Source organism: Toxotes jaculatrix, chromosome 15 (genome assembly GCF_017976425.1).
Source record: "Toxotes jaculatrix isolate fToxJac2 chromosome 15, fToxJac2.pri, whole genome shotgun sequence".
NCBI lineage: Eukaryota > Metazoa > Chordata > Actinopteri > Toxotidae > Toxotes > Toxotes jaculatrix.
Genome location: NC_054408.1, coordinates 22,227,994 through 22,246,157, shown reverse-complemented (window position 1 = coordinate 22,246,157; position 18,164 = coordinate 22,227,994). Strand labels below are relative to the sequence as shown.

The 18,164-nt window shown below is 42.0% G+C and overlaps 4 protein-coding genes across 6 annotated transcripts; 2 read left to right on the top strand and 2 right to left on the bottom strand.

The window, feature by feature from the left end:
• Positions 1 to 276: 276 nt before the first annotated feature.
• sympk (symplekin) lies at positions 277 to 9,202 on the top strand. 2 transcript variants are annotated; one of them, XM_041057792.1, is made up of 27 exons: positions 277 to 369; positions 780 to 911; positions 1,288 to 1,353; positions 1,523 to 1,576; positions 1,750 to 1,823; positions 1,931 to 2,057; positions 2,181 to 2,430; positions 2,530 to 2,700; positions 2,884 to 3,123; positions 3,238 to 3,389; positions 3,479 to 3,629; positions 3,857 to 4,079; positions 4,162 to 4,312; positions 4,435 to 4,670; positions 4,828 to 4,909; positions 5,000 to 5,113; positions 5,244 to 5,391; positions 5,550 to 5,710; positions 6,370 to 6,478; positions 6,619 to 6,719; positions 6,868 to 6,958; positions 7,117 to 7,218; positions 7,572 to 7,759; positions 7,860 to 8,036; positions 8,134 to 8,223; positions 8,377 to 8,556; positions 8,835 to 9,202. In XM_041057792.1, the coding sequence occupies exons 2-27, from the start codon at positions 849 to 851 to the stop codon at positions 9,000 to 9,002; spliced, it is 3,669 nt and encodes a 1,222-aa protein (XP_040913726.1). In that variant the 5' UTR covers positions 277 to 369; positions 780 to 848; the 3' UTR covers positions 9,003 to 9,202. The 2 variants fall into 2 exon arrangements, with proteins under 2 accessions (XP_040913726.1, XP_040913725.1); XM_041057791.1 differs by having other exon boundaries at positions 302 to 452.
• Positions 9,203 to 9,695: 493 nt separating this feature from the next.
• On the top strand, positions 9,696 to 12,339 carry zgc:136439 (uncharacterized protein LOC678627 homolog). Of its 2 annotated transcripts, none has more exons than XM_041057818.1 (8): positions 9,696 to 10,007; positions 10,446 to 10,535; positions 10,778 to 10,857; positions 10,944 to 11,059; positions 11,285 to 11,382; positions 11,631 to 11,699; positions 11,801 to 11,859; positions 12,020 to 12,339. In XM_041057818.1, exons 1-8 carry the CDS (start codon positions 9,816 to 9,818, stop codon positions 12,117 to 12,119), a joined length of 804 nt encoding a protein of 267 aa, XP_040913752.1. In that variant the 5' UTR covers positions 9,696 to 9,815; the 3' UTR covers positions 12,120 to 12,339. The 2 variants fall into 2 exon arrangements, with proteins under 2 accessions (XP_040913752.1, XP_040913751.1); XM_041057817.1 differs by having other exon boundaries at positions 12,016 to 12,339.
• A 13-nt stretch (positions 12,340 to 12,352) lies between these two features.
• Positions 12,353 to 15,588, bottom strand: asnsd1 (asparagine synthetase domain containing 1). The gene is made up of 3 exons (XM_041057812.1): positions 14,179 to 15,588; positions 13,724 to 13,905; positions 12,353 to 12,599 (listed from the first exon to the last, which is right to left on the bottom strand). Exons 1-3 carry the CDS (start codon positions 15,586 to 15,588, stop codon positions 12,353 to 12,355), a joined length of 1,839 nt encoding a protein of 612 aa, XP_040913746.1.
• Positions 15,512 to 16,398, bottom strand: LOC121194785 (ASNSD1 upstream open reading frame protein-like). Its single transcript, XM_041057826.1, has 4 exons — positions 16,234 to 16,398; positions 15,918 to 15,971; positions 15,766 to 15,841; positions 15,512 to 15,649 (listed from the first exon to the last, which is right to left on the bottom strand). The coding sequence occupies exons 1-4, from the start codon at positions 16,306 to 16,308 to the stop codon at positions 15,609 to 15,611; spliced, it is 246 nt and encodes an 81-aa protein (XP_040913760.1). The 5' UTR covers positions 16,309 to 16,398; the 3' UTR covers positions 15,512 to 15,608.
• Positions 16,399 to 18,164: the final 1,766 nt, after the last annotated feature.

The following is an 18,164-nucleotide window of genomic DNA, read 5'->3' as shown; positions in this document are numbered from 1 at the left end:
GAGAAATATGTTCGTATAAAAAGATTTACTTTTAAAGATTAAGGACATTCAAATCATCACTGAAGACATTTTATCTCAAGTCCGCTAATTGTTTTGAAAGTTAAGAGAACTTTTCAAAGCCAATAAAGCCCCTTGACTTTGTTACGATACACATTTTAAATTATTAACGATAATATTTCTAAACATTATGCAGAAAGGTCACTTTGTTTCTGAAGCCGCGGACAGGTGCTGGATGTTACCAGCAGGCGGCGGCTGCTGTCTGTGCTGTGCTCTCACCAACAGTAGAAGAAGAGCAGCAGCGATCTTACAATTAAACATGGACGCTTCCTTTATAGACGAACAGAGTGAGCGCAGTGCTTATTGACAACGGTAAAGCTCTTACATGAATGAGTTTGTCACATTGGCCGTATTTAATAGTTGTTGCAACAACAAAGTGACGAGCCTGGTTATCTGTAAGTAGCCATGACATATCTGTCAGTATAATGTAAAACAGCTCCCAGGGTTAGCATTGCGGTTAGCATGGAGCTAGCATGCTAACTAGATTACTGAGACGAAAGTGTTGTGGATTGTGATACCCAGCGTCACAGCATTGTTATTAACGCTTTTTAAAGATGCGGTTTAGTATTAAGAAGGGTAGAAACACCTTGGAGTTGACTCTAATGTTATAATCACTAGCATGTACCATGCCAACTCAAACCTCACACTTGCTAACAAACTCTGAGCGTCATTATGAGAAATCTTGGCGGGTTATAATATTAGTAACTTTTATCTGTTGACAGAGATCCCAGTGTTCAGTAGAATTTTTGAAGAACATGTTCTCTACATAGCGAGGGAAGCAGAGCAGCATTATGGAGCTTTCTTCAGAGGAGGGAGAAGCCTCCCGTGTCATTGATATGACCACCAGTGAAAAGGTAACGTGATGCTGTTTACATCTTAATGCTCAGTTATATAGATGAGTAGATCTTTGTTCTTATATTGACATAATAAAGATGTTTAGTGACGAGACTAGATATCGGTCGGAATTGTACATGGATGGAAATACAAGGTACAGAATAGTTCAAGGTCCTCCTGGGGGTTCAGATGGAGCGTGTAATCCATGCAACATGTTCTGTTTCCTTACTCCATACTTTTGTAAGGAAAACTAATGAGCGATTACACTTATACATAAACAATAATAGAATCCGTGTGATTTGGGTTAAATGACATCAGGCCTTTCTTCTCATGTAGTGAGGATAAAATCAATGCCTATATAAAGACAAGTTCATTAGGGTTTCTTTGCCTTTTCAGGTGGTGGATCTCTTGAATCAGGCTGCCCTGATACCCACAGATGAAAAGCTAACTGTGCTCAAACAGGTTTGTAGTCTGATCTCTTTAAATTGGTTTTTCACTGTTGTGAGATCCAAAAAGAAGTGTTAATAAAAAGCAGTTTCATAATCACAGTCTCAAAACTTAATGTCACATCTGTAGGAGAAAGTGTGTGTGTATCGGGCAATACTGAATCAGTGATAATATTAATTTTCAGGTCCAGGAGCTTATCATCAACAAGGATCCTTCTCTCCTTGACAATTTCTTGGATGTAAGTAAACCTGTGTGCAGCGTTCTTAACTAACTGTAACCTATTTGCCATGTTATATACAGGTAATTCATAAACCATACTAAATTTATAATGCACTGCACAGGTGACCTCTATCAAGCAGGTAAATTCAAACTTTGATTCATAATTCTATCACTGGTCTTTCCATCCTGTAGGAGATGATTGCTTTTCAGACTGACAAGTCTATCGAAGTGAGAAAGTTTGTCATTGGCTTCATAGAGGAAGCATGGTGAGTTATTAGGCAAGTTCACTCTTCTCATGGTTGTAAATGTTATACTTGTGAAAGAAAACGGGCTGCAGCTTTTTCAGTCTTTTACTGTTTTATGTCTTTTCTAGTAAAAGGGACAATGAGCTCCTCCTCAGACTGATCGCAAACCTGAACATGTTGCTGAAGGATGAAAGTGTGAATGTGGTGAAGAAAGCCATCCTAACACTCACCCAGCTGTACAAAGTTACTCTACAGGTTAATACAGTCCCTCAGGCCTAATTTATGAAATACTCAAATTTCTAGATTTTTCCCAAAGGGGAAAATTTGTACATCTGACGTCTTTTCTCACCCCTTACACTTCTGTCTGTTTCATGCCAGTGGTTGGTGCGCTCCAAAGCAGTATCGGACATGCAGGAGGCATGCTGGGATTTGGTCACACAGATGAAAGGGGATGTTCTGGCCTTGCTCGACTCTGAAAATGACGGTGTGCGCACTCATGCCATCAAGTTCACAGAATCACTAATAATCACTCTGTCACCGCGGACATCAGACTCCGACGTCCCCAAACGACAGGAAGGAGACATCAGCCTGGATAAAGTTCCCAGAGATCACTCGTACATTCGATATGGTACAGATATTAGAATCCTGTTGCAAAGAAAAATATATGAACAGACTTTTCAGTCCAGTCCAGTAAAACTCATCTTTATCCTGATGTCATTCTCAACAGATGTGTTGTGTGAGGAGGGAAAATCTGCACTAGAGAAGCTGCTGAAGTTCATGGTTCACCCAGCCATTTCCAGCATCAACCTCACCACAGCACTGGGCTCACTGGCCACTATTGCCCGTCAGAGGCCAATGTTCATGTCAGAGGTGGTGCAGGCATATGAGACACTGCATGGTAAGTTCTCCTGAGTCAGTGTTATGTAATGTACACAGTCATAAAGCACCATTTCAAACTGGTCAGCCTGATACTGGTTTTAAAAAACTGACTCAATGACTGGGCTCAATGCATAGTTACACTCTACAAAGTAATATCTAAAATAATTATTGAGTCTCTTCCTGTACACTTGAACCTTTTCAGCAAACCTGCCACCCACTCTGGCCAAGTCTCAGGTCAGCAGTGTGCGAAAGAACCTGAAGCTGCACCTGGTGGCGGTCCTCAAGCATCCATGCAGCCTGGAGTTCCAGGGTCAAATCAGCACTCTGCTGCTGGACCTGGGAATGCCCCAGAGTGAAATCACCCGCTCTACACCTGCACTGCGTGAGCAGCGCAAACGGCCTCGCCATGAGCAGTACACAGAGGGAAAAAAGGTCAAGATGGGTGAGTAGTGATCACACACTGTCACTGTAGTCATTAGATTTTCTTTGCTAAACATACTTGGGAAAATATGTGAACATTTTCTGGTTTTATGACATCCGCTCCTCTTGAATTCAGAGCCGACCCTGATTGAAGATGATGAGGACAAAGAAGAGCCTGCCCCTCTCACAACCCCTAAACCAGCAGCTGTTCAAGTTGCACAATCCGCCATAGACCTCACAGCTGAGTTCTTGCACCCACTGCTCACCCCCGAGAACGTAGCCAACCTGGTGAGCTGTGGGGGGCCTTTGTCTCTGTTTTGTTTCCCTCACTTAATTCTCGCCTGTGTGACAGCTTATATCTCTATGTCATCGTTTAGGTGCTCATCAGCATGGTGTATCTGCCTGACGTCATGCCAGCATCCTTTCAGGCCACATACACACCTGTTGAGTCGGCAGGCACTGATGCCCAAATCAAACACCTGGCCAGGCTGATGGCAACGCAGATGACTTCAGCTGGGATTGGTCCAGGTTGGTAATGAAGACAAGCACCATGAAAGGACATAGGATTTTGTGCATTGTGTGTGGTTTTGTTTTGTTTTTTGACATTCATTTTCAATCAGTTAGGGCTGCAACTAACAATCATGCATGTGAAAAAGGAATGTTGGCCAAAAATATGATAATCAGAAATGTGCTTTTTACTTTTAATTTAGGTATCTGCTACACACACATTAACTGTAGTTACTGATCTATCTTAGGACTGGAGCAGTGCAAAGCCAGAGAGGACGACGCAGGCAAAGAGGAAGATAATGAGGAGGACCCCGGAGCTAAAGACCTGCTCATCAAGCGCAAAGTTCCAGCAGTGATGTTGGGCCAGGCGATCTCTGTGGTGGGAGGTTACGCAGAAAAGGTTGCAACCACTGAGGCTCCCACCACAGTCAAGAGGCTTCCTGAGCCCATCCTCCCGACTGCACAAGCCAAGTGAGTTCTGGCAGAAGTATCAGAAGATGCGCCTTTGTGTAAGTCACACTTTATTGCATTATACGGTTTTGTTCTTTTACAGAATGACAGGCGCAAGCGGGAGGAAAAAAGTGTTTCGGTTGTCAGATGTTGTGCAGCCTTTGTCAGACACCCAGATTGAGAAGTTAACCTCCAGAGCGATCAAACGCATCCTGCATTCGGAAAAGGCGATTGCTCAAAGTGGCATGTCCCATGTAAGTAGTCAACCCACACTAAATTTTTCATTATCTTATAAACATGGAGAAGCACTTGGGGGCTGTTAAGCTCAAAACAAGTGCCTGTTTTCTAAGGTAATCGTTCTGAATCTGTGCGGCAGGTCCGAGTAAAGCTCCTCTCCAGGCTCGTGACCCAGTTTGAAGGAATGATGAAAGAAGACGTGCTGGAGTTTATCCTAGATGACATCAGGACAAGGAGTGACCTGGCATTTTCTCTCCTCTACCAAGAGTACAACACTTACCTCAGCCAGCTGCCCTCTGGGCTGTTGGACAGCTATGACCACTGTCTCTACACGCTGCTGTCAGGCCTGCAGGAGAAACCAGAGCAGAGGGACGGGTGAGGATGTATATTAATCATTCCCTCATGTGTGCATTTTTTCTCTGGTTCTTATTTAAACAAAAGGATGGTGAAACACTGTTTATTTACTGGTACTGTGATCCAGTTATCAGCCTAAACTGAGTCGCATTTTATTTTTGCATTCTGTCTCTTTTAGACTTTTCACCAAACTGGTACTGGAGGCTCCCATTATAACAGAATCAGCTTTGGAAGTAATAAGACGTTACTGTGAGGATGAGGTAAATGGATAAAGGATAAAGACGCAGCTTCTTGTATGATGTTAGCTCTGAACATGTCCGCTCAGCTGTTTGTTTTAACCTTTGTTTCAGTCTCGGGTGTATTTGGGCATGACGACCCTGAAGGAGCTTATCGTCAAACGGCCCTCGAGGCAGTTCCAGTATCTGCATGTACTTCTGGATCTCAGCTCACATGAAAAAGAGAAGGTGATAATATTTTCTTGTCCATATTCTGGTAATGTGCAGCTCACATCTTCACGGTTTGCTGAACTGATTTTGGGTTTTTTTTTGGTGTGTAGTTGTCATATTTTTTCAGTGACTGTGTTTGTATTTTCAGGTGCGGACCACTGCCTTGGCGTTTCTGAAGCGCATGTATGAGAAAGACCATCTCAGAGACTACATAGAGAAGTTTGCCCTGAACTACATGCAGCTTCTGGTCCACCCCAACCCTCCATCTCTGCTGTTTGGGGCTGACAAAGACACAGGTTTGGAATACATATGGATGATTTCAACTGATGATGTTTTTTTTTTTAACTTCCCTGTAATCCTAAAAGTACTCATACTAATAAAAAATAAACGAGCAACTTCCCTAATTCTCAGTCCACTCCTCTAACCTCACAGCGTTGTGTGTTTGTTGAGACAGAGGTGGCTGCCCCCTGGACAGAAGAGACAGTGAGACAGTGCCTGTTTCTCTACTTGTCCCTGCTTCCTCTAAACCACCGGCTGGTCCATGAGCTTGCATCTGTCTACACCGAGGCCATCGCTGACATCAAGCGCAGCGTGCTTCGAGCAATAGAGCTGCCTGTAAGTCCATTCTCACTCTGTTATTCATTATTCTTTGGAGAATGCTCAGTTTTATTTGTTCCTCTTACAGAACAATTCAGAAATGAATTGTTGATGATATACCTTGGACAGTCTAGTCTGAGACAGTCAAGTCAGTTCATCTGTATTTGTGAACAAGAGCAACTCTCTCCAAACAACAAGGGGAAAGTTCCTACGAAATATGTTCAGATGAAAAGAGTGATGTTTACGCTCAGGTGACACTAAGTAGTTGTGTTAAGATAAGAAGAGGGATGTGTTCACCTGATACACAGCGGTTATGTGTGCCTGGAAAACCTAGTATGACAAAACCCAGTGAGGGCAAAGTCTGGACTACATGTTTATCTATTTCTTCATGTGTCTTTAACTGGTTTCACCGTAAGAAAAAGATAAATCAGAGCAAGCGGTGCACGGTACAACTTCCTCACTGTTTCAGACTAAAGACCAAACCAAGCCAAGTTAAATTATACACAACAGCCACACCTGTACACACCTGTGATGTCATGTCATTACCCGTGGTATAAAAACTTCAGTTTCATGATTGTTAGTCTTCACAAAATCCTCCAAAGGAAGACACCACACTACAATTAATAAATGCACCTCTTGAGCTGTGCACATTTTCAATAGTGTTTACATTTCTGTAGATCCGTGGAATGGGGATGAGCTCTCCCGAGCTGCTGCTCCTGGTTGAAAACTGTCCTAAAGGAGCAGAGACTTTAGTCACACGCTGCCTGCACATTCTGACCGATAAAGGTAAAAAAAAAAAGCCAGTTTCACAAAAATGTAGCACTTTTGGATGAATTCACATGAAAATGAATTAAACACCTCATCCTGATGTGTAATAAAGCAAGAGGTGCTGATGTGAGTCATAAGCCTTCCTCTCCTCCGTTCAGTGCCTCCGTCTCCAGAGCTGGTGGAGAGAGTTCGAGACCTTTACCACAAACGAGTGCCAGATGTTCGTTTCCTAATCCCCGTCATAAATGGCCTAGAAAAGGTAATGTTCTGAAACTGTTTATTTGGAACAAGTTCATACTTTTGTAATATGTCTGTCACACTGCATCTCAGCTGCCTTACTCCCACTTGATAATCATAATGAATCCTCCCCTGGGTTTGATTTTCCATTGTTTGTTTTTCTCATTAAGAATGAAGTCATCCAGGCTCTACCCAAGCTGATCAAACTCAACCCGATTGTCGTAAAGGAGGTATTCAACCGTCTTTTGGGAACTCAGCACAGTAAGAGTCATTCATGTCTTTCACTGGTGGATGTCCTGCTACCTGCCTTCCTAAGATTTTTTTTTTTCATATTTACACATTTTATCAAGACCTTAAAGTTTTATTCTAGCTAGTTTTATGGCACTGATGTATTCCAACTGTTCTGTGTTGTCTTTCAGGTGAGGGAAGTTCATCTGTGTCTCCTCTCACCCCGGGAGACCTGCTCATAGCCTTACACAACATCGACTCAACCAAATGTGATATGAAGTCTATCATAAAAGGTCTGTGTTCAGTGATTAAGCAGTTAAGCCAAAACCTTAAAACAGAAAGTTTATTTAATGTCAGTTAAGTGTTGATCAGTTGCTGCTCCATCACTACAAGGTTTTAGTTTAATTCCAGCAACAACCACCAGTGGGACTTTAGTAAAAGCTTTTTGAGGTTGTTTCTGGTGAGTGATGAATAGAATAGAATAGAATAGAATGCCTTTTATTGTCATTGGACATCTTTTACATGTACAACGAGATGGAAAGCACTCACTACCTGCAACCAAATGTTTGTGTTATATTTGGCTGAGCACATGCTGTGTGTACCCCTGCTGGCAATGAACAGTGTGCTGTTTGTGTCTTTACTGCAGCTACTAACCTGTGCTTTGGGGAGAAGAACGTGTACACGTCAGAGGTTTTGGCTGTGGTGATGCAGCAGCTGATGGAGCACAATCCCCTCCCCATGCTGCTCATGCGCACCGTCATCCAGTCCCTCACCATGTATCCCCGACTGGGCGGCTTTGTCATGAACATCCTGTCCCGCCTCATTGTGAAGCAGGTCAGAACCAAACTCCAGCCAACTGAAGAAACATAGAGACTCAGCAATTAATTCCACCAATAAATATTAATCAATATTATCACCATTTTTTGCTCTGCAGGTGTGGAAGTACCCGAAGGTGTGGGAGGGATTTGTGAAGTGCTGCCAAAGGACAAAGCCTCAGTCGTTCAGCGTGCTCCTCCAGCTGCCACCCGCCCAACTGACCAGTGTGTTTGAACGCTGCCCAGAGCTGAGAGATCCTCTTCTACAGCATGTCCACTCCTTCACCCCTCATCAGGTAAACAAGCTTACTGAACCTCATTCACAGTCCAGACTTTTGTTTCCATCGGGGTTTACTCATTCACCTACTGTCTCTTATTTTTTCTGTGGAACAGCAAATGCACATACCTGCCTCCATCATGGCGGTCCTGGAAGCAAATAAAAAAACGGAGGTGAAACCTGTGGAGCATGTCGTGGAGAAAGAGGTAACAGATAAAGATGCTGCACACACTTTCCTATGCCATAATTGATTAATGTCCTTCAGTGACAAATGTATTGAGTTTCTTTATAAGAGTCTGTGGAAATTAGTGTCACATCCATTTATTTGTTCATAATTTTGTCCTTCTTTTATCAAACAGATTGAACCACTCACTGCTGCAGCTGCCTCGGTTTCAGAAGAGCCTCCGACTGCGACATTGAAAGAATCAGAGGCACCGGTCCAACACGACCCTGCCATGAGGAAAGACGAAGAAGAACCAATGGAGCAAGAACAGTCATATCCAGTGATACAGGAGGAAAGTGCTAACACTGTTTCCCAGGTAAAATGAAGTTACGTGGAATTATATAAAGTTGATCAGTTAGACCTATGTGTGTGTGTGTGTGTGAAATGTGCCCGTGGCACTTAAACCTTTAAAAACATGAGCTTGTTGTTCCATGTATCCACTGCTCACAGAGATCTGGAAGACAATGAAAAATTAGCAAAGATAAATAAAGCTGTATTTAAAAAGTCTAAAGCTCTGTTTATGAACATATAAACTTTTTAGAAAAAAAAATGAAGTTTTCAAACATAAAAATAAATAATTTTGCTTCTCTTCAGGTGGAGTTGGTAAGAGCAAGTGAAACACCATCACCTCATCCAGAGCCGGCTGAAGAACCAATGGAAGCGTCTCAGCCTGAACCTTCAGATCTACATAATCCAGAAAAAGATCCCGAAGCTGACATACGCGGACCTGAGGCTGGAAGTGGCAGCGAGGATGTAGAATGACTGCTTAGTACACATGCACTCAAAATTTAATGAACATTTCTGTCCTCTGTTTTTTTCTTAGGATTATTATCAAAAAAATCTTTTTTTGTATTTGTAGAAAACAGATTTTGAGGAAATAAATACAAGGTAAATTTGTGTAGGAAAGCATTCCATATGCCTTCATGTCACGAGAAGTTGGCAAATAAATCAACAAAACACTGGTTTTCTGTCTGCTTCAATTCTTTTTTTTTCCCCACCACTACTTTATATTTCAAAATATGAAAGACTTTCAGGTGTAGTTAGCAGTATACACAGCATATAAAATGTCAAGATTTAGACACAAGAAATTGTGTAGTATTAAACAAATTAAGAAAAACCTGTGAAAGATGACTATAATGAAGACATACTGTACCTGGTTTCTGGTATGCAGAGCTCCTGGTATTCTGGGTTAATCTGTTGGTCACAATGATTATCAAACAACACTGAATTGTCTTTTATTTTGATTAAACTGGGATTATAATTGTGTTTTTCCATCATTTTTGCCTCCAGTTTCTTTATTGTTTAATCAAAATGTTAAACCATAAAACATACGCTCGTTTTCCTGTGAAATCACCGGAAGAAGGGATTTTATTTTGTAAATATCAGCCGGAAGCGCTTTACACCTGAACCTGAAGCTAGTCTCGCGTAACCAAAACTCTGATCTCGCGAGAGGAGCCCAAACTTGTTCCGTGGAATGTTTCTCAGCTACTGTCCCACTCCAGCAGCTTATAACCGTTACATCGTAATTAACGCACCAAGTAACAACTGTACTGCGCTTCGCCCGGTTCAGTTTAAATGAAAGCTGTAATTCTCGCCGCTGGCTACGGAACCAGGCTCCAGAGGGATGTGGTGGCCGACAGCAGCGGGAGGTTCGCTCACCTGGCTGGCACGGCTAAACCGCTGCTGCCGGTGGGACGCTGTGCTTTGATATCCCACTGGGTCCATGCCCTGAACGCCTCTGGCGCTGTGGACTGCATTTATGTTGTTGTAAGTAGTTACTACTGTGAAGTCAGCCGAGGAAGGTAACTAGGTCAAGTGTGTTTACTCAGGTATTGTCTTTAAAAACATTTTTAGGAACTTGAACCTTACCTGAGAATTCTCATTTTGTGCTTAACCATATTATATTCCTCTACACTAGTGGGAAACTGTACTTTTGACTCCACTTAGTAATTTATGATTTACATTTAACAGTAATAGTTTGTAGTAGCTTTGCTACTATTTAGACGTATTACGTCTCTACTTAAGACTTGATATACAAAACATACTCACATTTTAAAATATGCATTATTAAAAATGCACAATACAAAAAGCAGTTGAAATTAGCGCCATGACATTAGTTACCCTTATATCACATTAATATATCAATAATAATAATAACAATCCAATATTATACATAAAACATGTACACTGTCTTCCTCTCCACAGACTAATGCTCTTTACCATGCTGCGTTTGAAGACTGGGCTGCACATTTCACTAACGTCAGGATTCTCAGCGATCAGACAAGAAACAATGATGTAAATGAAGCTTTACAGTTATTGTTTTCACACTCACCCCTGCATGTGTGGCATGTTTTTGCCTTTATAAAGCAGAATTTTCCTACCATCCACTGACTGAATAACCTCAGATCTCAGAGCCTGTTCCATGCTGAAGTACACTAGTTGTTTTGATTTCTTTGCATCATAAAAGGTTGAATTTTTTATTGGCTTTTGTTTTTTAAAAAACAAACTAAGTCAAGTTAATGTTCTTGTTCCACCAGGAGCGTCTTGGTGCTGTGGCCTGCCTGCAGCTTGCAGTAAAGCACTTCAATATAGAAGACCATGTTGTAGTCATTGGAGGGTACGCTTTTAAACTTTCAGTATCAATACTACCATGCAGAGACAGTCCTGTTCATGACAAATACAACTCTCTCCAATCCCAAACAGAGACACCCTCTTCAAAGAAGACTTTAGCCTCAGTAAAGTTAAAGAGAGGTTCTCTGACCTCCAAGAAAACAATGAGGACAGCTGTCTGGTGCTCTCGTATGAGTGCAAAGATGAAGGTGGGTTTTACAGCATTTGCATAGCTGAGTAATGCTAATGATGTGCTGTCACCACCAGACAGTTTGACTATGACATGACAAGCCACTGAGCAGCTTCAGTGTAGATGCATGGTCTCAAATCTAACCTTATAAAAGCTGTTAAGGAAGTGGGTGAATCTCATCTTAGAATGTCAGCCTTGGCCTTGCCTCATGCTCACAGTTAAGTTCTATATTGTGTCTGTACAGAAACCCATAAATACGGGATCCTTGAGGTAGACAGTGATCTCTGTGTCCTCTGTATGAAGGAGAAACCTCTTCCCACTGAGACCAAGTCAAGGAGAGCAGTAAGTTTAACACTAACCAATGCCTAACATAAAATAATATTTAAAATGACAAACCACAGAGTAAATAATCAGAGTACAACAAGGACCTGACTGAAATCTTTACTCACAGTCTTGAGTCTCTTTGGTTGACTTGACTGTTTTGGATCACTGTCCAGCTACGTTGTGAGCTACGAATGTAACACTTGCATGCATATATCTACTTTATGACAAGACTGTGAGCCAGCTAATAAGCTCCATTTGTGTTTCAGTGTCCTTGTTTCTACGTGTTTTCAAAGAAAAGCCTTCCTCTGTTGGATGCCTTCCTTGAGGAGAAGAAGGTAAGTTTAAATTATCCAAAGTCTCACATGACATGAGGAAGAAATACAGAAAGTTGTTTATTTTTAAGCTGACTGCTGCGTACACCTTTATATTTCCATAGGAAGCTCCTATTGAAGAGAAAGATGCCCCAGGAAACTTTGTGTCTTGGCTCATTTCAAGGTAATTTCTGCTGGACCCTCACGAGTTAGGGATCTAGGTTTTACTCAGCAAAGTTACACAAATAATTCAGCAATCCTACTTTGTAAGACAGCAACTAATGCACCTTTGAAATCTGTTTGTTTGAGTATTTCACAATCATTTTTTTTTTTCTTTTAGGAAGCCAGTATATGTTCATCAGATTTCTGGGCGATTCGATGTTGGAAACTTGCCTTCCTATATTGAATGTGACCTTTACTTCAGAGAAAAACTTGAAGATGTGAAGTCTTACATGGTGTAGAAGACACAGAAATGGATAAAAACAATGTATTTATTAGGCCATGTTCAAAATAATCCTCCAAGGCAAGCACAGAAAGAAAATCACCTGAAATGTGAAATTATGGCCAAGAATCTGTCAATCAAGAACAGCTGCTGTAAACAGTGATTTTATATTGCAATTTTATAATGACTATTTTCTATTAAAATTATTTCTCTACTATTCAACCCACCGATTTCTTTATCCAGTGAAGAGTCTTGTGCATTTGTCAGAGGCCTTTTCATGGCTGTCCTCCATCTTTGCGATGCGGGAGCCGAACTGCATGGCTCTCTTTGGCAGCACTGCTGATTGGCCGAGGCCGAGCTGTTTCGCCGTCAGTCTCAGGAGGAGTTTCTCCCCGACACCTCGAGGAAGTGACAGATCTGCCTTTACCCACACCGGAAGAGAATTCAAGTAGCTCACCACGTCCTCGTCCAAGTAGGGAAATCTGCAGACGTGAGTGACAATTTGTCAGACTATGGACAAATTGAACAATGGAGGTGACATTTTTGCATTTAAAAAAAAAGAATACAAGAGAAATTTAGCTGTTTCTCAGCAACATTGTTTCTCACACAACACACTCAGTAATTTGTATGGAGACTGTTTCTTTGGGAAAATTTGTTAAAAATGTTGGCATGTTGCTGTTCACAGGTATTTACAGTTCTGGATGACGAGAGCCCTACTCAGGGTGAAGGTGGGAGAAAACGTTCTTGAAATAATACAACCCACCTGTCTGCACATGCCCAGGCAAACCTGAGACAAGTCTCTTTACATAAAATAAGTGAAAACAGCTGTATGGGTGTGCAGGATCTTTAAGTACATAGCTCTCATCTGACTTGGTTAGAAAATAATATCATTAGATGTAATGTGACTGAGAGCTTATACCTGTTATCTTAAAAGAAGAAATATTGATGTCTTCGGTCTGAGCAATGAAATTTGGAGCTGTTTTCTGCCCCATTATTAAGTTTCAATATTCATGATGAAGCGTGTCTCATATCTCAGGTTCCCGAGTGTGGTTACTGGTCTTTTGTGCAGCACTGCTGTCACATGCTAGCAGGAAAAGCACAGGTGTAATTAATAACATTGGCAGTAACTACCTGATCCATTTGCTTGCTGGCTCAATGACGTGGATTCCTGGAAACCTTAAATGTTACCTGTGCCTCTGTTGCTATGGCAATTCAGAGAAACGGAATCTGAGTAGAACCAGCCAGAGCCATTACTGATATTTAATACATCTGCTGCAAAAAGGCCTAACACCATCTTGTACTGACGACCAAGTGTGTTGTCCTTTCATGTCATGTCCTGGAGGAACTCATACCAACACAGAAAAAAGTATTTTTTTCTTGATTACACTTTTTATTTGCCTTATACAAACATTTGTTGTTGTTTTTTTCAAGCTTAAAAGCCACATATCAAATATTAATGCTGAAATAATTTAGTTAAAGGTACAACTTTTACTTAAAGTTTTGTTAACTTTTTGCCTAATTTAAAGAACACACCACACGATACCATGTGTGGTGGTAATGTTTTTGCTGTTTAAAAAATGTTATCTGAAACAAGTTCCACACCCACCTAGCCTCCTTCCCATGGTCCCCTATGACTCTGTCGTCTCTGCCCAAATTCCTAGAGGAGATCCTGCCCAGTTCCATGGCCAGTTCCTGGATCAGTCCCTCATGTCCAGCCGTCTTAAATCGGACTCTGTGTCTGGAGTAACCTGCTAGCTGCTCATCGGCACCAATTCCTGTCAAAATGACCTGCAAGCCAGAAAAACAGGTCAATGAGAACTGAAACATCTATTCTTTCAAATCATTTTTGTTTTATCAACTGTAAAAATACTTTTGTGTTTTATTATTTAACAATTACATTCCCTTTAATAACCAAACTGTTTATCCCTCAGCATTCACTGTAGTATAACAGCCCAGGTGATAGTTACATTGAGTGTCATGAGTTGGTTAAAAGGTAAACAGAGAAAGAACCTTTTGTTCCTGGCACAGTGGAAAGTCCAAAGTCTGATAAGTGTACTTCACCTTTGCTGGAGATGTGAAAGGCCTCTGGTCATTGTCCTCCATGACGAACCCCGTCCCTCTTGCTGCAAACCACACAGCACACCCAATGCTGTCATCAAGAACTGTGTTCAATGGATGCACCAAATGACAAATGCGCCCCTGGCGCATTTTCTGCAACTCTTCCTGCGTTACATTGATCTCCACAAAATTCCATCTTCTCTCAGGATTCAAGTCCTGTAATTCCATGAGACCTGCTTTTCCAGTAATTCTGTCGGGAACAGCAAAGGGGCTGGGTGTTTGGGAAGCAGCTCCATCAGTCTTACAATCTGTTGGCTTATTTATGTGCTTTTTGGGATTCTTTGCAGACGAAGCTTTCTGCTTCTTTGACTCCTGTAGTTTAAACGCTACATTGAGAAGGTCTATTGGTTGATGAGCAGGTATGTGACGGTCGGCCAAGGCAGCCAGAATCATAGAATCAATACCTCCTGAGAAAAGTATGGCAACACTAGCATGGTCATCATTAGGTGGATGGTCTTGCACATGAAAAGGCAGAGACTGGACACGTCGCCTCACTGCCTCACTCAGAACATCAATAAGACAGTTCACTTCATCATTTGTCTCTCTGCTTGCAAGCAGCTGCTCCAGATCTTTGACAGATGAATGTGAGTTTAGATGAGCTTCTGTCTCATTTAGTGACTTAGGGGTGGACATATTAAGAGGACACACGGGTGAGGCGAGTACCAGTCCTAACTGGTTCATCACAACAGTGCAGCCGCTGGGAACAGACTCTGATATAGTACCACTGCAAGTAGAGATGACATCATTTCCTGCACGAGCCCATGGATAAACCTCAAATGTTACAGCGCCGGCTTCTGTAACTGCCTTCAGGTCAATCCTGTACACACCAACTGCTGGGACTTCTTGCCAAGAAAACTGATCACTCCCAGAAGTGTGAGCTGCCACAGAAGTCAGGGTCAAAACCTCTGCATCAAATTTCCACAGCAAACTCCGCCTGCCAAAGAAGTCTCTTCCGAACCAGAGGTAGTCTCCAGCCTTCTGGTAGTAAACAAACCCCCATGGTCCCCTTATACTGGACAGGACAGACAGAATCTCTGAAGGGCTGCTGCAGGACGACAGCCACCGAGCGACAACAGCAGTGTCGTTTTCCCCTGGCATCACTGGCAGACCTCCGAAAACCTCCCCATTCCACACCAGGACATTTCCAGTGTCATCCTGAAGTGGCTGAGGGGTTAGACTACCTCTCATGTGAAGAACATGAGCAGAGAATAAACACTGATAGCGAGGATTTCCACCTATAACTGTCAGATCCTGGCTTGAGTTAGGCCCTCTTCTCTTCAAATGTTCATAAACTGTTTTGTCCCACTCGCAGTGAGTGGGTGACAGACTCAACAGACAAAAGATGCCACACATTGTTGTGTTGAAGATCAGCCTTACATATCCTGCAGTTCCTTTTTCATATCATCCAGCTCCTCTGGAGGAGACAGAAAATATAACCTGTTATTTTCTTCTACTATGATCAATACCTACATGTAGCCTAAGACACCAGTTAGTTCATCTAATAAAATTATATAAAATCACCCAACTTACTTTTGCATGAGCCCAGTGTCTGACCTCTGTCTGCCAGGAAGAATATGTTACTGTTCCTCTGCTGGATGTAAACTTTCTGAAAGCAAAAGGGAAACGCTTCACTAAGAAGGTCTATTCATGTTCATACGACCCAACAGCGCAACTCTACTCACCCTGTTTTTCTTCAGATTGGAGAGCTCGTCCACTACAACTTTCTGCTCCTTGACCTGTAATATAGCAACACGGATTATTTCACTGACCTGATGAAATGAAGTATCTCCAGGCCGCAAAATGTCCATATGAGGCTAACGGCTAGCAAGAAACAGAGCCCAAGAGCCTGTATATTTAAACATTAATGTAAACGTATGAATTAAATCCCCAACAGTGCTAATATCGTCCGTAAATGAACATCAGCTAACTTTCAAGCTGACCAGCTAATATGTGTGGCTCATACATTAGCCACCAGCTACATGTTTTGGCTAACGATACCTTTCTATTCAGTTCCTCTTTGAGTGCAGACTGCCCTTCAACGTTGTCGTCGTTATCCCGACTTTTACAAGACATTTTGGTCGAAAAGTTCAGTTTGTATTAATGTTCTTGAAGCTACTTGAGCTCAGTGTAAACCATAGACTGTATAAGACAAACACATGTTTAGCGTCAGCGTCGAGGAAAGCTTTTCCGGCTGCACAGGTCTCCCGGTCCTAACTATACTGCCTCCTAGAGACGGGTGGTTGATACAGATATTATTTTCAGTCCATCAGAGATTTTCCCTGTTTCTATTCCCATTGAAATATACGTAAGTCACCACAGAACAAATCCCCACAAAAATAGAAATTTTTGATTGAGTCCATAATGTGTAAATGAATTGACATTGGGGAGACCGGAGGATCTTGCCTTGAGTTTTTAGGCCTTTAGGTATCTATCCTGCACAAACTCTTTTTGGCTTTAGATTTATGAATATATGATCCATGTAGGTGAATATCAGTGTTTGCTTCTTATCAGTCAAAACAAACTCTGCACACTCAATGACATTTGCAAAAACAACCTACTTACCTGCTAACCTACCAGACCTGCATGACTTGGAAAAACACACTGTCACAATGAGAACACACAGTATCAAACTCCCAGGACTCTCCGCTGTGAGGCAATCGCGCCAACCACTGAGTGACCATTCTGCCATATGTTAAGTCTCTAGAAAATAAAACATGAAGTGTTCCAGTCAGTACATGTCATATGAGTTTGGTCCCCATGTTGATGTTTCCACCTTGGTGGAAAATTGCCTCAGATGATGAGAGAAATACGGAATCACACACAGTATGATTTATACACATGCTCCTGTGGTGACAGGAGAATCACGAGGGAGTGTAGGAAAAAAAAATCACCAACATTATTAGGCTACAGTTCATCCTGAACAGGAGAGATTTCAAGACAATCCATTCAATAATTGGCAAGACATTTCAGCTCAAAGCCACAAATGTCAACCTCATGGTGGCTCTAGAGGAAAAGTCATAGGATCACCAAAGTCAGTATGACTGATCCTCTGGGGACCAGGAATGTCTGTACCAAATTTCCTGGCAATCAATCCCATAGTTCCTGAGATATTCCAGTCTTGACCTAAGAAACCAAAGATATTTTTGAGTATCTGAGAGGCCTGGCAGCAGTCAACAACCAGTAAAGAAAAGTTACCCTGGATGACACAGATGTTGATCTTGCTCCAGTGGTTGGTCAAGCACCCTTCGAACTTGCAATGTGACAGGCAAACACACCTGTGTGAGCTCTCACGTTGGCTTCATGCCTACTGAGCTGCAATGTATTGATCTGAAACAGCTGTCAGATGTTTACTGTTTCATTCCCTGGAAGCGAGGGCTGTCATTTTAGGAAAGGTGGCCAGGTCGTCAGAACTAGACAGTGACCTTTGATGTTTATCCTTATCTGGTGGACTGAGAGGACTTGTCAGGCACACATCAAAGTCTTAGGCCCCGGGCAGTGGTAGACATCCACAGAAACAATCAGACCACAACACTGTTATGTTCCAAAAATGGGCGAAGATGATAATTATAATCATTGTTTCTGTTGTTCTCTGGTCACTCAGATGGTTGGTAATCTTTCTATGTCCAGTGTCATGAGCTTTGGGTGACCTCAAGAGCCTGGCCTCCCTCATTCAAATTCAGTTACACTGAAATACCCGAACCAAGGGAATTGTTCTTTAATACCTTTTAACTCTCCTGTAACACAGTCAACGAGTTCAGGACAACAAAAAAAAAAAAAAAACACCTTGCATGAAGAATAGATGAATAATCTGATCCAGCCTCACGTACACGGTTCTTCAGGTCACATTTAAAACCCTTCCTCCGGCTCTATCGCTTCTTTTGCTGTGGCTTGTGAGTGTGAGACAACTTAAGACCGCAGGAGGCAAGTCA

Excerpts from the sequence above, each read along its gene's own strand:
- LOC121194785 (XM_041057826.1), bottom strand. The coding sequence starts at position 16,308 with ATGTCTTGTAAAAGTCGGGATAACGACGACAACGTTGAAGGGCAGTCT. Across the intron at positions 15,972-16,233 it reads AAGAGGAACTGAATAGAAAG|GTCAAGGAGCAGAAAGTTGT; the intron begins GTATCGTTAGCC and ends GCTATATTACAG. Across the intron at positions 15,842-15,917 it reads CCAATCTGAAGAAAAACAGG|AAAGTTTACATCCAGCAGAG; the intron begins GTGAGTAGAGTT and ends TTTTGCTTTCAG.
- asnsd1 (XM_041057812.1), bottom strand. The coding sequence starts at position 15,588 with ATGTGTGGCATCTTTTGTCTGTTGAGTCTGTCACCCACTCACTGCGAG. Across the intron at positions 13,906-14,178 it reads CTTTCACATCTCCAGCAAAG|GTCATTTTGACAGGAATTGG; the intron begins GTGAAGTACACT and ends TCTGGCTTGCAG. Across the intron at positions 12,600-13,723 it reads GACCATGGGAAGGAGGCTAG|ATTTCCCTACTTGGACGAGG; the intron begins GTGGGTGTGGAA and ends TCACGTCTGCAG.
- sympk (XM_041057792.1), top strand. The coding sequence starts at position 849 with ATGGAGCTTTCTTCAGAGGAGGGAGAAGCCTCCCGTGTCATTGATATG. Across the intron at positions 5,711-6,369 it reads TTCGAGCAATAGAGCTGCCT|ATCCGTGGAATGGGGATGAG; the intron begins GTAAGTCCATTC and ends ACATTTCTGTAG. Across the intron at positions 6,479-6,618 it reads GCACATTCTGACCGATAAAG|TGCCTCCGTCTCCAGAGCTG; the intron begins GTAAAAAAAAAA and ends TCCTCCGTTCAG.
- zgc:136439 (XM_041057817.1), top strand. The coding sequence starts at position 9,816 with ATGAAAGCTGTAATTCTCGCCGCTGGCTACGGAACCAGGCTCCAGAGG. Across the intron at positions 10,008-10,445 it reads TGGACTGCATTTATGTTGTT|ACTAATGCTCTTTACCATGC; the intron begins GTAAGTAGTTAC and ends TCCTCTCCACAG. Across the intron at positions 10,858-10,943 it reads CATGTTGTAGTCATTGGAGG|AGACACCCTCTTCAAAGAAG; the intron begins GTACGCTTTTAA and ends AATCCCAAACAG.